The sequence below is a fragment of the Accipiter gentilis genome, chromosome 10 (assembly GCF_929443795.1).
Source record: "Accipiter gentilis chromosome 10, bAccGen1.1, whole genome shotgun sequence".
Classification (NCBI taxonomy): Eukaryota; Metazoa; Chordata; class Aves; order Accipitriformes; family Accipitridae; genus Astur; species Astur gentilis.
In genome coordinates this window covers 31,241,061-31,258,481 of record NC_064889.1, presented here as the reverse complement: position 1 = coordinate 31,258,481, position 17,421 = coordinate 31,241,061, and the positions used below count along the sequence as shown (strand labels likewise).

The following is a 17,421-nucleotide window of genomic DNA, read 5'->3' as shown; positions in this document are numbered from 1 at the left end:
GACCAGCCTGCAGCACACAGATCCCAGAAGGTGCGTGGGAAACCCGTCTGCAGCTCTGAGCATACACATCAGAGGCAATCTTCTCTCCCCATTCACAGATGGAGCAACCTTCACAGAGAAATAAGAGTGGCTTTGAGCACAGCTATGATGTGTAAGCATGTGAAATGAAGCACTTCATTTCCCTGCAAATCTCTTCATTTGTACAACCCAGGGATGCAACAGAGTGAGGCAGGATCCAAAACAGGAGGATGAAACAGGAGGCAGTGCAGATGCAGCTGTAACAGCCACCCACAGCGACAAGAGCTCTATCCTGTGGCCGAAAACTACATCCCATATCTCCCTGATGGGAATTGAGAAGTGATGTGCTCAGGGTCTGGAGACACAGAAAAAGAACACTTCAACCTACTACTGATTTCTGCACCAAGTGGGGGTTTTTATATTTGGGTTGGTTTTTTTTTCACTGATGCAGGTGTTGTATATTTTGGCATTTACAGTCTAGAAAGCAAGGGATGTGCAAGGGATGCTGCTTCCTTTGGCTCCCCAAGAAAACATCTATGGATTTGACACCACTTCCAAAACCTGAAAAACCCTTCAGCAGCATGCAGTATCAAAAGGCCACAACACACTTCAAAGGCAGTTCCCCAGCCCACTGTGAACAGTGTGTTTCAAATATAAAGATTTTACAAGACCTCCAAATGTGCAGCAATGGTACAATAAAAATGTTCTGAAGCCACTAGGGCATTTTATGCTGCAGCTTCATGGAGACTTTTATGCAGTGGCTTCATTGGGGATTTTTCACGGCTGCTGCCATAAGCTTTTCTGTGATATGGCACAGCTGGGCTCAGCTACTGCTGGGAAATAGCAGAGATGAAATAAAATATTTGCAGAGAGGCCGATCCGGGAAAGATGCTGTGTCCACATGCAGAGTTTATGTGAGGTGAGAGTAGATTTGAAGAGTACTGAGTACTCCAGGAATAAGAGGAAAATTATCTGATCGTGGAGGAGGGCGCCGTCAGAGCGGCTCAGCGCGGCCAAGTGCAGGCAGGGATGCAGGGGTGGGGAGCAGCGCAGCTGGGGCAGGACAAGAATTTCCCTTGGTGTGGCCAGCAGCCTCAGCCACCACAGTGATGCAAACACACGATAAATTGAGTTACACTGGACCAGTCAGCCTGCCAAGGGCAGAAAGGCATTGCTCAGGCTGCAAATGGGCAGTTTAACCTTCCCATCTGTGTGGATTGTCCAGCTCATAGTTCACAAAGGAGTTTCACCATGTCTAGTGCACACGGGCGACTCATGGGGGGTTACAAAAAGCAACCCAGCCTTGGATCGCCTTGAGGCCCTGTGTCTCTGCAGAGACGACTCACGACTCACGGGGAGCTGTGTAGAGAGCTTAGCCCTGGGTTGTCTGATAAACCCTAAACTAAACAGGGCAGTGGCTGTGCCATTCAAAGAACCAAAACCTGAACTGAGCCTTGAAATCCCTTAACAAATAGTATGCCCTGAGTCTCAACCCAACCACTATTCAGTTGCCTGAGGAAGCAAGGTAAAAAAACCCCCAAACCTGGAGGGTTTCAGCTTCAGTTTCAAATGACAACCTTGTGTATTCAAACAATCACAAACCAACAAAGGAAAGATAAGGGGAAGCTCCACTCAGATATACATAATCCATTTAGGCATATATCATAATCCATTCAGACATAGTCATACACACCATTCCACAAGTCAGGGGATAAACACTCTAAGATTCAGGTTAGAAATGGGGGAGTCACTTCTCCAACTATACAGTTGGCTTGTGAAGGAAACCCTTTCCCTGCCTTGATCGGGATGCCCGTTGAGATAACTTCCCTGGGATTGAAAGCCCTTACCTGGAGGGGTAAGTGAATATTGTTTATGCTTTAAGTTTGTAAATGCGTGTGTGCTTGTGGTTGTAATAATGTACTACTCTTGCCTTAAAAAATTGCAATAGTACATTCCTCCATTGTATCTGTAAAACCTGCAATAGGGGCGTGTTAAGTTTGTAAGTGAAGTTCAAATAAATCACTTGCTTGAACCTTGCAGTTAAGTCTGCGAGTAAAGTTCAAGTCATTTGCTTGAACCTTGCAGTTAAGTCCTTTTCTGTCACATTACCACCGTGGGCTTCCCTGCACACCCACTCTCAGACCACCCCCTCTCACTCAGGACCAGTGCTGGGGTGCAGCCCTCAGCAACCCCAACCCCATCCTCAGTCCCCACCGTTTGCTGAGTGCAGCCCCTTCCCGTTGAGTGGTACAGCACTGGGCTACTAGAAAGCCTCCATTAAGCAAAGTGTTACTTTGGACCAAATCAAGCCAGAGAAAAGTATTTTGAAACAATAAAATGTGCTCTCCAATTGTGAAACCAGGTGCCTGCTCAGTCTTTTTACTGCTTTAGACCAGGGAATTAAGCCCCTTTTTCTACATTAGAGACGATTCCAGGAGAATTTCCCTCTGACATAAAATGCCAATTCTCAGGTAGGGTTTCATGAAACATACGAGCAATCAACAGTGGAAAAGGACAGCAGGCAGAGGAGCGCTGAGGCCTGCGAGAAGGGAAACAAAAGAAGGGAAGGAACCACTGCCCAAGAGGAACGAGTGCCTGCTCAGGGTGAAGTGCCACATCCACTGCTTACTTGACCCAACATCCTCCAGCCAGTTCCTACATAAAAAAGCCAATAGAGGAGCAAACACCCCACAGCCATCTCCCCTGTGCTCTGCAGGGTCCATCGCTGCTGCCCAGACCTTGTCTTGGTGACACAGAGGTCCCTGCAGAGAGGGACTGTCTCACCGGCACAGTGAGCACTGCTACCTGCTCCTCATCACAGGAAACAACCCATGGAGGGCAAAATGCTTTATTTAAAAACTGGCACATGCTTTTGAGTCTTTTAACTAACACCTGTCATTTCTGGCAGTGCTTTTAGTTCAAAGTCTTTCTCTTTCAAGTACCCTGAACACAGTCATTCCCACCCACCTCGGCAGGGACCTCACAGCAGCACATAAGGCACAGGAGGTAAATGCACAAAGCTCATCATACCCAAGGACAGATGCTCCACTGCTGGATTTTGAGGAGAAGCAAGGGTTTATCTCACTCAAATTACCCAGTCAGCGGGTGACCCAGCCTGTCCTGCAGCCCTCTCTAACCACACGTTGGCACCCAGTGCTGCCACCGCCACCACCACCACCACCGGATGGCAGGGCACTTCTCCATCCCCTGAGATGGCCCTGCACAACACAGACTGGACCACTGGGCCAAACCCCTCGTGCCAGGCAGCCGTTTCAGCTGAGGCTGCCCATAGCCTGGGGCATCCGCATTGCACAGCCCATGCGGCAGCTGGGGATGGCTTATGGTGGGGAGCAGAGCCTCTGCCCCTGCTTGGTGACCCCCAAACTTCTGCTCTGCCACCGCACTGCTGGGAGGGGCTGGATGTTTCTAGTAAAGAGATGCCCTGAAAAGACTCAAGGGAACACGGTGTGTAGCAGAAAGAGGGCAGCAGCCCCAGGTGGGGCTGAAACAGCATCACGAGGACTCCAGCTGAGAGTTTGGTGATGCTGCCACAAGGGCGAAAAAAAGGACTTTACTGTCTTCACAGCAATGTGAAGACAGGCACTAGAAGTAAGCACTGAGCTATCACCAGTGAGAATAGAAGTTGCCCATCAGAGTAAGCAAGAAAATTTATATTATGTGGGAGTACAATTTATTATAGAAAATCAGCTTTTCAAGGAGAATTTGAATTAGCATCTGCTGCTTCAGAGAGCTGACCGTTACCAGCACCAGCTGCCAGTGACTGTCTCTATCCCCAGGTCCTTCCAGCTCTACCCCCATGCGTGCAGGATGGCAAATGCCACCACAGAGTCCACGGTGGCATAAACTCTATGCAGTGACATTTGCTGCTCTTTACATGCTGCCAGACAACCTTTCACGCTTCATCTTGTGTATCTTGTGAGAGTCTTTTGAAAGCTCCAGCGGAAATCTTTGCTGCCAGGCAGATGCAGCAAGAGCTGAGGACGTGTGCTGACCTCCATGCTCAGAAAACACCTGGGATCAGCAACAGGAGCTTTGGCTGGAAATGGTGGGAGCCTGATTTTTTCCCTACAAGGTGGGAGCCTGATTTTTTCCCTACAAGGTGGGAGCCTGATTTTTTCCCTACAAGTCTTCCGGCCCCAAACCACTTTCCTAAATCCTCTAATTCCCAGCTATGAGGAACTAGGCTGAGACATACAGAATAGCCTCCCAGGAGGGAACAGGGCAGCTGGAGAGGAGGAGAGCATGACTGAGGACATTGAACCAACCTGCAAAGGAGCAGTGTGGTCAGCACAGCCATGCAGACTAGAACATGGAGGTGCTGCACAGGATATACCTAACAGCAAATGATGGCAACGAAACTTTTGTCTCTAGTCTAGCATCAGGTTTTGGCCCATGGAAGGTGCTTCTCTCAGTTTGGCTGTACTGCCTACAGCTTTCCCGATGATAATTTGAAGGATTTCCAGGAGCACTCTGCTGCAATGTTTTTGTTTGTTAATCTTGAGTGCCTTGCAATAAAGAGAATTCAGTAGGACGTGTCTGTGTCCTCCCTGCAGTCACTCTCAAAATATTGGCAAAAAGATGATCAGATTATAACTGATGCAAAGGATAATGTGAAATATTACCCAGGCCAAATCCTCTTCCATGCTGAAGAGGTTCTCCCAAAAGGCATTTGTAAGAGGGAAGCTCTTCTCAGCATTTGAAGGAAAGTGATAACGTCTTCTGCCTACCACAGCCTGCCTGCCTTCCCCCAGGTAATCAAACTTGCTGCAGCAGTTCCAGGAACTCAAAAGGAGGTAGGGAGGTCAAAGGATGAAGAAGCTCAAATAGCACAATTCTTGATGCAGCAGTAGAAAAGAAATGAGGAAAACTTCTCCTCGGCAGGTCCTGGGTGCTTTGTGTTTTCCAGACATCTCAGATCCAGGTCACAAGTAGTTGTGTGAGAATTTCTAATGGTGGCAGAAGACCCAAGAGTTTGGGCAGGAAAAAAAAAAAAGCAGAACAAATGAGTTATAAAGTTTGCACAGAAATGTAATCAGTTAGGGGGAAAGCCTCTTGTCGTGGTTTAACCCCAGCCAGCAACTAAGCACCACGCAGCAGCTCACTCACTCCCCCCCATCCAGTGGGATGGGGGAGAAAATCGGGAAAAACAAAGTAAAACTCCTGGGTTGAGATAAGAACGGTTTAATAGAACAAAAAAGAAGAAACTAATAATGATAATGATAACACTAATAAAATGACAACAGTAGTAATAAAAGGATTGGAGTGTACAAATTATGCGCAGGGCAATTGCTCACCACCCGCCGACCGACACCCCGCCAGTCCCCGAGCGGCGATTCCCTACCCCCCACTTCCAGTTCCTATAGTAGATGGGACATCCCATGGTATGGAATACACCACTGGCCAGTTTGGGTCAGGTGCCCTGGTTGTGTCCTGTGCCGACTTCTTGTGCCCTGGCTGGGCATGAAAAGCTGAAAAATCCTTGACTATAGTCTAAACGCTACTGAGCAACAACTGAAAACATCAGTGTTATCAACATTCTTCTCATGCTGAACTCAAAACATAGCACTGTACCAGCTACTTGGAAGACAGTTAACTATCCCAGCTGAAACCAGGACACCTCTGAAAACCCATGCTCTAGTGAGATATCACTGGTACTCTGATGAAAATCACAGTACACGGGTCAGGTCTAGCTATTGTTACTACTGTGGTTTGCACATTGAAATACACTGAGGGGAAAACAGATTTGGCAAAGCAGACTTGAAAAGCCTAAATATATTGTAAATCAAGGTATTTAAGTTCTTGTTTGCATTTGTACCAAGGCCCTTTGGCATTAGACACTGCTCATAAATGAGCACATTAGAAACTTGTTTTACACGCAACCAACCAAGATGTGTAGCTGCTGCTCTGCCTCCCTCTTGGCAGAAACCGTTATGCACAGATGTGCTATTTGGTTAAGCCCCAGTTTGATGCGGTAACACTGAACACCTTGACTTCTATGTTAGAAAAAGCACCTGTAATAGTGTGTTAATGTTGTTTTCCGCATTTTATTTCAGACTGAAGTCACACAGAGGGCAGTGCCTGAGGGAGCTGTTCTTGAGTGTACCTGAGCACAACCCAGCTGTACACGCTGCAGTGCACTGCTGTCCCATCTTCCAGCCTCATTCAGACATCCAGCTGCTGTGCAGCAAGGATATCCTTTAATTTACCAAAATCAGGGACTAAACAGGGTTCAGGCCAGCTTCTTACCAGACTAACCAGCCCACACATGCAAGGTAAGTGTGTTGGTACAATAGAGAGCAATGAAATGCATACGCACCAGCTGGGATACACCATCACGCTCATTTTTCAAGGAACATCGAGTCCCTGCATATGGCAAATAACAACTAAGCCAAACCACTTAATTTAGTCTGATGGACACACAAGGCCATCTAGCTCCAGGTATAGAAAGATCACCAGCTTCTGCCTGCCAGCAGCAGGAGCTGCACAGTCATAGCTGCTGTAAAAACAGCTCCAGCAACAGACTGACCCAGCCAGGGCTCTCCTGACTGTAACCTGAGGGTGATCTAAGTTGTTTGCAAAGAAAGCCAAGTCTGGAATGAGCACTGACAGTCTGTGATGAATCCAGCCTCAGCCTAGCCCTTTGCAAATGCTCACGAAAGTTTAATGAAGTACTTGGTCATTCAATGCCAGCAACCCTGGAACAGGAGGGAGAACGAACCTATGTGAGGCGGCCAGCTCATCACATCCCACTAGGGCAAACCACACAGGAGGATGGATGGATGAATGAATGAAGATGCAGACATAGTGACCATTTTTTGAATTGCAAAGTTATTTAGAATGTGGATGGGGATTTCCTGGAGGGCAGGAAGAGAAGGAATTAAGGAGGCTGTAACTCCCCCTTATCACCCACCATCAAGGTGATCTGGGTCATACCTGGTAGTTGAGGCTCCCCTCCCACCTTTGCAGAGCCTTGCTTTTGAGCTGTGACACTGTCATCTCTATTTAACAGCTCTGCAATGTGCCTTGCAGGTTAGACAAGGGACAAATTCTGCCTGCCTGCTGGGTCAGCCAGCGGCGCACTGCCATCCTACCAGAGGACTGGGACAGAAGGCAGGATTTAGATGCTCAGCAGGTTTTTTGTATGCATCAGACCTCCTCCTGGAGAACAGCCTGCACCTCAGTGCACAGGAAAAGGGATCAAGCAGGAGGCTCCATGCAGGAGGCAGTGATGATCTCTCCCTTGGAAGCTCCCCTGATCCTGAGCGGCCATGGAGGAGCCCCAGCTCCATTCCCCCTGAAGGATCAGCAGTGCCTATGCTAGCCCCAAACAGATGAATCCTTCAGCATGGAGAAATTGTCCCCATTCATATGACAAATACCAGATGTTAAATCTGACTGTCCAGTGCCTTGGGTCCCTGGCACAGCTGTGGGAGTACTCACAGCCCCAAGGCAGGCGCCAGGATGCCTCGCAGAATCTCAGACTGGTCTGTAAATGTCGAGGGCTGCCAAAACGAAGGCCAAGTGATCCCACTCACGCATGTCACACAGGAAAATGAATGCCATGCTGTCTGCCGTCCAGAGCTCAGGGTTGGAGTGAGATCAGCTGTGGAGATGGAATAACATCTCCTCTTAATATGGTTTGTCTGTAAATTATATCCGACCTAAGAGCAGCCCAAAGTCTCCTTAGTGGGATGGTATAACCAGGGCAGAGGAGAGCAACCAGGGGAAAAAATCCCTGAGCTGACTGTGTACCCTGCACTCCCCAGGAGCAAGCCGTGGCCCCTTCATCCTCCCAGCTGTGCAGGGCCTTGGGGAGCACTAAAGCAACTCAGCCTTGCTGCACTCTGCACTCCTGCCCCATCGTCACTGCACAAAGTGACCCCACTCACTCCAATTCACCTTATCCCTGGCGGGCATGAAATGCATTCCCATCACAAGCACATTCCTGGGAATACAGGGACCTGAGCCTTGACGGGAAAACCCACGCTGGGGAAACCAGCGCCTGACCACATCAGTCTGGGAGAGCAGTGGTTGTTGGTCTCCCAACAGCATATTAGCAAAGCTTTGGACCTCATAGGAGTCCAAAAATTGTAACTGTTGTGTAAGAACAGAGGTGATCTCTGTGATCTTGCAAAGGTCCCTGCAATAGCAAGCTGAAATTCAGGAAACAGAGGAGCAAAAGCTCATTAGACACATAAGAGCGGTCCCAAGAGGAAAGCTGGGAGAAACTCTGGCCCCTTCTGCTCCTTCCACCCCTTCAGGACCAGCCTTCACACTGTTCCAGGGCTGGAGCTAGCACAGGTTTTACCTACAAATCCCAAGGAGTCAGAGCTTCATCCCTCTGCCTTTTCCCAATCAAACTCCAGGGCACCAGCAGGGAGCATCTGGATTGCTTCCCCTGCCCTGGACAGTGACACGGTTTGAGCCAGAAACACCAGACATGGTAACTAACAACCCAGGACAGCACCTCAGTCCCCTTTCAGCACCACTCCTCAAACTGTCCCTGCAGTTGACCCCTGTGCAGGGGAAAAGCTGATAGCAACCCACAAATCCTCCTAGGTTGGTAGAGAGCTCAGCAAGGGATGACCCTCCATGAGCAGAGCAGCTATAAACCCAGTATCTGTGTAAGGGATCTTGGATGAGGGAAAACAAACTGGTGATTTCAGCCCCCGGAGTCTCACACAAAGCAGCCAAGAGCAGAGCCATACTGACTCAGAAAGGACAACTGGAGTTTTATATTGCAAAAAAACAGGAAGAAAGGAAACCAAAATGCCAAGAAAGCTCAGAGAAGTCTCCAAATGCATTGGCCGAGTTTGGGTGGGTCTTTCACTGGTGGGGACAGATAGCAGGAAGAGTGAAAAAAGCAGTTGGGGACCAGCTGGGAATCTGGATATCACATTTGCATGTGTCCAAGACCATGAGTGCCGGAACAGAGGGATTTAAATGCAACTTTCCGAGGAACAATAGGTGACCCAGGGACTGCTACGTCCTTCACAGCACAACCAACTCATCAATGCTTTTTCTCAGGAGCTGCTGCCATTTGTGTGTGCTCATGGCTTTCAATGTGGCTCCGGGAGGACCCAGGCTCAGCATGATCCTGCAAATGCTTGGTCTCCATTGGGCTGATCCGAAAGTCAGGGCAGCTTCTCATAAGCTAATCTGAATTTCTATGTGGCCACAATAACATTTGCAGTGGAGAGAAGATATATGCTATATCATGACTACTTCTGGGTATTAAAGGGGGTCGTGCATGGAGGTAAGTAAACCAAAGTCAGGTAAATGGGAGTCATGTCTTACCCTGAGCTTGCATGTATTTCTAGACCTGACCCACATCAAGAATTCAGACACATTCATAAGATTCTTTTCTTTCATCAATTTTGGCTTCCTTTGTATGCGCTCTTCCCTACATGGAGGAAGCAGCACTTTATTACATTTTTAAAATGTGATACATAGACAAACTTATACTTCCAGCTCGGAGCAGAAGGGAGCCCATGGCTGCTGGCCAACCTGGTTTCAAAACTGCCCCAGCAAAAGTGGCATATGCCGAAGGGGCCCTGCACAGACCAGGGGAGGCAGCAGACAGTCAATAGGGTGCACAGCTGGCAGGATGCACAGCTGGCAGGGTGCACAGACAGTAGGGTGCACAGCTCAGCTCAAGAGACACAAGAGATTTGACTGGTTCAGTTGAGGTTTGAGTAACCAAATACAATCAAATTCTCATAGCACTGGCATAAATCCTCACATCAAAGGGGAAAAGAAGTCTTTTTTGCCCTGTATTTAATAGAAAAATAATGGTTACTACCTTTGCAGTAACTTCAGAAGGCCCCTATGCAGAACACAAGCCCTGTAGCCGTGGTGGTGTTTGAATGATTAAACAGATCTGTTTCATATCTCAGAGGGCTCCTACCTTCATCCATTATTGACTGTGCAGTTCCTAGTCCTATTACAAATCATGCAGGCTGGAACTCCCATCTATAGCTCTAATAGCATCTGACAAATGTGAAAAACCCTGAAACTAAGGGCACCAGGAGATGAGTGATCTCAACGATCTCTGTTTTACTGATGAGGACAGTAAGGGGAACAGAAACAGCAAAACTACAACCATAAACAACCCTCTGAGCCAGGGCTGTGAACCTGGCACTGCCCACACTGCTCTCGGAACACCCCTCCAGACACCTCCTCTAATGACTCCAGCAGGACACAGACTGTATGGGAGACCAGATTCCCCTAATGGCAGCCCCACAGGCACTGAGATTTCCTGATAAACAAACACGATGGCATAACATTTTTCAAAAGGTTTAAATACCAAAAAAAGGAAGTACCAGGCTGAGATCAAAAGGTCCAGGAAACTGATGGATTGGCCAGAAACTATCCCCCATCCCATTCCCCCTTGCTTTCCCTGGCATGGGTCAATACCAACCCAACTACCACCTTGGTGACAGAGGAGTGAAAGGAGTGTGACAGTTCCAGCATAGATGCCTGGAGAGAGACCTGCACACACCTACCAAATGCTGGAGATTGAAACACCATGGCCGAGCCATGCTCAGCAGAAGCACCCACGTCCCCAGTCAGCATCACTGCATTCACACAGGGCTTGTGCCAATGTGCCCTTTGAGTTGCATGCAGAGAGTAGCAAGGGGATTCAAGGACACCAGCAGATTGTCCCTGCTCTGTATGTGGAGACTGCCACATGAATGACCTTCTTGCTCCCTGTGGGCCACCCCCAAATACAACACTTTGCCAACAGCTTCACCATCAGTGCTCACCAAGGGACCGCTGGCACTCACTGGAGTCACGCAGTCAATGGGCATCTCCATCTCACCCAGAGAGCAGCAGGAGAAGCAGCTTCCAGAACACACTTTTCCAAAGATGTCCAGGGGCCAGCCACAAAATGCAGTTTTAGAGCAATCTTTAGAGCAAAATACATATATTTGAGGGTGCTTGGGTTGGGGTTTTAGAGCTCAGCCAGCCCTTGTTAGAGCTGCTAACATAAAATCTATCTTCATTGCAAAATTAGGCCTCCACATGAGGATTTGCTCCTAACCCGAGTCCTCACCACACTCAAAAGCACATATCTCAGGAGAGCCTTGCTTTGCACACCCACTGCCCTGTTGCAGGGACAGCCACAACTGGTGCTCACCAATCTTTCCAGGTGCTATTACAGTCACCCCATGTGGCTCAAGCAAAAGTGGGTTCACACAGCAGGATTAGATACAAGATGCATCTGAAAGCACCCAGATAGCAGAATGTAAAAGTTCAGAACAAAGAAGAAACTACGTAAGTATCCAGGGAAGGAGTTAGAGGAGGAAACAGCTCTTGGTTAATACCAGCGATGCAGAATGGATGAGCCGGGAAGCTGGGAAGCATCACCTAATTGCAGTGGTTGCCCAAATGCAAACCGCTGAAGCAAGCAATGGGCCTGACAGGCATCTCCTACACACCCGTGTCCAGCAGGAGACACCCCAGGAGAGATGAGTGCTTCTCCCTTCCCACTGGCATAAATCAGAAGCAATTCCCTGTAGTCCACAGAGCTAAAGCAGGGAGCTCGGAGGAAGAGCAACCCCATTGTGTGCAAGCAACCAACACAATATTCAGCTTCTATCAAAATAATACTGAGTTTAGCTTTGGCATTTCTCAGCACCAGCCCCTTCCTCACACTGCGTTTTTTTCTAGGCACCTGGTTGATCTCGTTCTGTCTTTACCCTCCTCAAGTATCCCTGGGGAAAGGCAGCCAGCTGAACCCCAAACAACCTGGATAACATTTTGTTACCACCAGTCTGAAATATCTCAGATGCTGTGGTGCGTGATACCACCGCACAGATTCTTCTGTTAATATGCCATCCAACCCAAATAAACTTTGGCTTCACTTTGGCATTGATCTCTGAATCGAGGAGCTCTGCCGTTTCCCTGGGCAGCCGACCCTCCCGCAGGAATTTAACCCTCCCCGGCCTGACTGCTCTCCACGACACAATGGTTTTGCTCAGGCAACGTTAGGCATTTGTGCTCTTCAGTGCGATGTAAGGAGGGGCAGGATGGCTTTTTGTATCACCGGTCCTGGGATGCAAACAGCCTTGACCTCTCGCATCCCCAGCTGGCTCACGGCCAGCCAGGGGGGAGCCAGCTAAATAAGCCACAGCTATCAAAATGCTGCTTCTTTAAAAAGGCTCTTCACTGGCTGCAGTCAAAACCACGCTATGCCTAACGTCACCGAGTAACAGAAATAGCAGGCATGAGTGAAGGGAAGAGAATGAGAGTATTAACAGCGCAGATTTCAAACATACTTGGCTAGGTAGCACGCTGCCTTCCTGCCGCTGCCTTTCCAGATGCGACGGAGCACGGGGATCTCTCGCTGTCTGCCCGTGAAGGAGGATTCTCTTTTTTCTTTTTTCCCCTTTTTTTCCTTTTAAAAGTTTCAGCTTTAATACTACTAGATTCATTTTTATTTTGTTTCTTGTAGGAAACTTCATCTGCTGGATTTAAAGGCAAGGTTTGAGCAGGAGAAATTAATTTATGTTTGCAGCTACTGAATGTGCATGGTACTCCTGTGTGATGATAATGTAGAGGGAAAGGCAGGATTGGCTCAGAAAATTGCTTAGACCGTAAGATACTTGAATGGCTACTTGGAATAACAAGCTCTCTATTGTGTGTGTGTGCATGTGTGTGAGTGTGTGCATTTATGTACGAGTGCAGCAATGACAGTAACTTTAAAATTATGCAAGGTTTCCCCAGGTTGCTTAATTTTACTTCTCTAGGAGTGAGAACTTGCCTAGCTGTGGGCTCTGCCTGGAGACAGGTGAAGTGTCCAAATTGAATTAGTGCTGTAGTAATTTTATGAATGAAGCAAAACGCAGGTTCAGTGGAAGAGGAGCAGAGCGGGGAGATGCAGTGTGTTGAGCTGTCTCTGGCAGGAGCTGTCACACCAGGGAACTGCACAGACTTGCACAGGCACGGCATGGATCTGCTGCTACAAGTGCCCAGAATACAAAGTGAGGCAGCTGCAAGAAGACAGAACCTGAGCCATAGAAACATGCTCCTGAAAATGAGCGATCACAAATCCAACTGAGCTTGATAGTTGCATGTGTGACCAGCTCCAGGCTTAGCTGGAGCATCCCATGCAGAGCCATTCATTTCCGACCAAGTGTGCCGGCGATAGTGTGGCAGAGGAGCAGGCAGACCTCCCTGAGCATCCATGTCTCCTTCATGCATGACGCTTTTGCTGCCAGCACAGCTCGTACATGAACATCAATAAAGTGGATGATAAGGGAGCAAGTCGGTGCATGGACAGGCAGGCTACACATGCCCAAAGCCAAGCAGGAGGGGATCGCACAGCATGGCAGGGGAGGGAGGAGGCAGACTTGGGTTTGCAAGGTCCAGGAAAGCCAAGATGCTGATAAAGCTTCTGGAGACCAGTCCGGAGAAGCAATGTCCTGAAGGAGCACTGCAGAACCATGCTTCATTTCTCCCCCTCGGATGTCTCTACCCAAGGGACTTGGGTGGGAGATGGTCTCTGCATATTGTGTTTTTTCTCTTTTTTTGCACCTCTATCCCAACTGTTAAATGAGGAAGAATCTTCCTCTATACTGGATTGCCCTCTTTTATACCAAGTTTTTGCACGATATCTCCGCAGCACCCATCACCTACAGAAGGTGGTAATGGGAAGAAGAGAAGGTGAGGGCAAGTCATGAAGAGGATGAACATTGTTCATCCTGAAGTGCTCCAGAAGTCACTGTCAGGGTCTTTGACACAAGGGCAGTGGAGGAGAGCCTGGTGCTGTAATCCTGCTGCCAAAGAGCTAGGGGGAGGAAAGAGGCAAAGGAGTTGGAGCTGGTATGGAGGCAAAGGGACACCGAACTCACTGGGAAAAGCTGCAAATTCCCAGGATAAAACAAACGCAACCTGTCCAGTGGAACGAGGCAGAGGGAAGTCTTTGCCTGCTGAGCCCTGCAAGGACAAGGTGGTCCAGCACCTCTTCTCACAGCATTTTCCAAACAAAGAGACAATCTGAGCTCCATAAAATTCATAGTGCAAACACACTTCTGTGTGCAGTGACCTTTAGGTTGCCACAGGCTTTCGGTATGGCTTAAAATTTCAGCATTTTAGCTGCTTCTTCAGTGTTTCTCTCAGGTAGGTTTGAACTCCCTTTGCCTACACCCAGAGCCAGTATAAATTCAAAGCAACACAGTCATGATTTGTATAGCGTTGAGCTTGAGCTAACCAAAAGCTCCCATGTACAAAGACTGACTACCTGTCTAACATGCTGCAGAGCAATCTCACACCTCACTGCAAAAGGCTGTTTAGACCGGCTCACAGACAGGTCTGTCTGAAATATATCCATGCATAGACACATGAAAATCTGTGGGATCACACTTGACAGAGAGCATAAACCACCCTGGATTTATAGACATATAAAACCCACAGTAAAACCTACACCTTGCTTTATAGATATAAAATGCCTTTTTTCTCCCTCACTCAAATACAATTTGAAACTGCAGGTCAGGACATAGCAGGAGCTTCTCATTCAAGGGAAGTTGCTCTGTGAAAACACTGCAGAAATGCTGGACAGGACTTCGAGTGTATCACATAAAATAGACAAATCAGCTGCAAATGGTAAATCTAAAGCTTGTTTTCCCTTTTTGGTTTTTTTTTATGTCTTCAGAGTTAAGAGCTTAGCAAAGAGGTTTAACCAATCATGCTGCTAGGTCTGTAAGTGTCCTTTATGAATTTAGGAAGGACACTTTCTTCCTCCAACTCCATACTAACTTTAAGGATTGCAGCACACGGTTCCAATGAACCACACAATCTCTCTTGTCTCGTTACCATGGATGCACTACAACATGTCACTCCTCAAAGCTGTGCTCTTGTAATGATAGCATGAACCTCACACGAGTGGCCTCAGCGCACAAGACCTTTGGTACGTGCAGACAGCGCAGATACATACTCAGGGGCAGGTAACTTCTAAATGATATTTTGTGTTGCTCTAGCAGATTTCTAATATGTTGGTTTCTGATGTCTTTCCTCTAGTGGAGAATGCAGATCTTCCTCGGATGAGACCCCACTAAGAAATGGTTCACCATCTCCCAGCAGTTGCATTTCTCAGAGCAGAAAGAACAGTTCTTCAGACCCCTGTGGCATGAACAAAGCCTCTGGCATTTAAAGGCTGGGAGGATGTCCCTAACCGATGAGCTGGAGAGCCACTTTTCTGCAACCCCCTACATGGTGACAGACACAAGCGAGGGCATCCTGTTCAGAATCAGACCCAACGCCTCCGCCAATGCCACCAGGGACGACACATCAGCCACCGGTTCCGTGGAGGACATGATCGCTATCTGCACCATTGGGACAATCCTCTCGCTCATGTGTGTGATTGGAGTGACAGGCAATGTCTACACCTTGCTAGTGATGTGCCATTACTTGCGATCATCTGCTTCCATGTATATTTACATCATCAACCTTGCGCTGGCAGACCTGCTCTACCTTCTCACCATCCCCTTCATCGTTGGGACCTACTTCATTCAGAAATGGTACTTTGGGGACATTGGCTGTCGCATCCTGTTCAGTCTGGACTTCCTCACTATGCACGCCAGCATCTTCACCCTCACGGTCATGAGTACAGAGCGCTACTTTGCTGTGCTGAAGCCCCTGGACACAGTGAAGAGGTCCAAGAGTTACCGAAAGGCCATTGCTGTTGTTATCTGGCTGGTGTCACTGTTGCTCACTCTCCCAATGCTCATCATGATCCAGCTGGTGCAACGGGACAACAAAAGCATCTGCCTGCCTACTTGGAGCAAGTTGTCCTACAAAGTCTATCTAACCATCCTTTTTGGTACCAGCATTGTGGGTCCAGGGGTAATCATTGGCTACCTTTACATCCGATTAGCTAAGATTTACTGGGTGTCACAAACAGCATCCTTCAAGCAGACCAAGCGGCTCCCAAATCAGAAGGTGCTCTATTTAATCTTCACAATAGTGCTGGTGTTCTGGGCTTGCTTCTTGCCTTTCTGGATATGGCAGCTTCTCTTCCAGTATTATGAATCTTTCCCTTTATCTCCCAAGGTGATGAAGAACATTAATTACCTAACAACTTGTCTGACCTACAGCAACAGCTGTATCAACCCCTTCCTCTATACCCTGCTCACCAAAAACTACAGGGAGTACCTGAAGAACAGACAGCGGTCCCTTAGCAGCAGCAGTGGGTACTTCCAAAGGAGGAACCGGTTTCAGAGGATTTCAGGGAGGTCCCTGTCCACAAGCAGTCAGCACTGCACAGAGACATACGTTCTTGCTCACGCTCCTTTGGGAAACAGCAGTGCCTGAAGGTAAAATATATCTCCAAGAACAATCAATATTGACTTCAATGTTGCTTTGATTTAAAGTGTACATTGTAAAGGCAAAGCCTTAGCAGATCCATAATGTGCGCACATTTAGTCCAGAGGCTGTGCCGTATGTCTGTTCTCATTTTCTTCAGTGCCACTGATTTGATGCTAGCAACATTCAGCTGACATCTATCTAAATAGCCTTTCGCTTTTTATCTTTATATTTTATAGTGTATGTCTCCTCAAGTAGCCATCAATAATGAAAGCCTATAATAAGGCCATGTTTTTTAATAGTATCAGCTGTCTCACAGAGTTTAAAATTGTTATCCCGTGAATGGCTGTAGTTTGCTCTTTCTTTTCTTGAGCAGTAATGCTAAATTTGTAGTTGTATGAGGACTGAAAACAATGAAATAAAGACAAAGCAGCTCATGTTTGTGACATGCAATCCAGTTTGAATTTGGGGTAGGACTGGACAACATGGATGAGGCATAAGGGGTGTTTGTCCTGGTTTTGGTCGTATTCACATTTATTCTACACTCACATGTATGCACCGGGTTCGATTCTCCATTCACACAGGTGTCTCTAGTGGAGTTACACCACAGTTTGTGTTAGCAAGACAGGCTTCCTGTGACAGTACCACAGTCAGGGAACACTCAGCATCCCCTAATGCACCGACCCCAAACATATAAGCACCCATGTCGGGGAGCATCATCTGTCCTGGACAAGTGTATCTTCCCTCTGTCCTCCTCCAAGGAGAAATTGGAAACTTCTGACATTGTTATTCTCAGGGCATCCATAGACAAACTGCAACATCCAGCCTGAAGGACCAGACTTACCAAGTCCAGGAGGAAAGGACGGGGCGGGGTGGGGTGGTGGGTGGTGAGGAGATCTGATTTCCAACGGGCAAAGCTATGCTATCTGAAGTCCCTAATATTCTCAATTATAAAAGCACTAGCTCCCTATTAGTGAGATCCCTTGTTCCCTTCCCAGGAGATGATTTTGCTTTACTGCTACAAAAAATTAATATAGACCTGCCTACACCAAAAACACTTTGGCTGTCCTGGCTTTC

The 17,421-nt window shown here is 47.8% G+C and overlaps 2 protein-coding genes across 2 annotated transcripts in view; one reads left to right on the top strand and one right to left on the bottom strand.

The window, feature by feature from the left end:
* CD7 (CD7 molecule) overlaps positions 1-17,421 on the bottom strand; it is a 192,158-nt gene that overhangs the window by 74,843 nt on the left and 99,894 nt on the right. The window lies entirely within an intron of this gene.
* On the top strand, positions 15,205-16,353 carry UTS2R (urotensin 2 receptor). Its single transcript, XM_049812796.1, has one exon. The coding sequence runs from the start codon at positions 15,205-15,207 to the stop codon at positions 16,351-16,353; it is 1,149 nt and encodes a 382-aa protein (XP_049668753.1).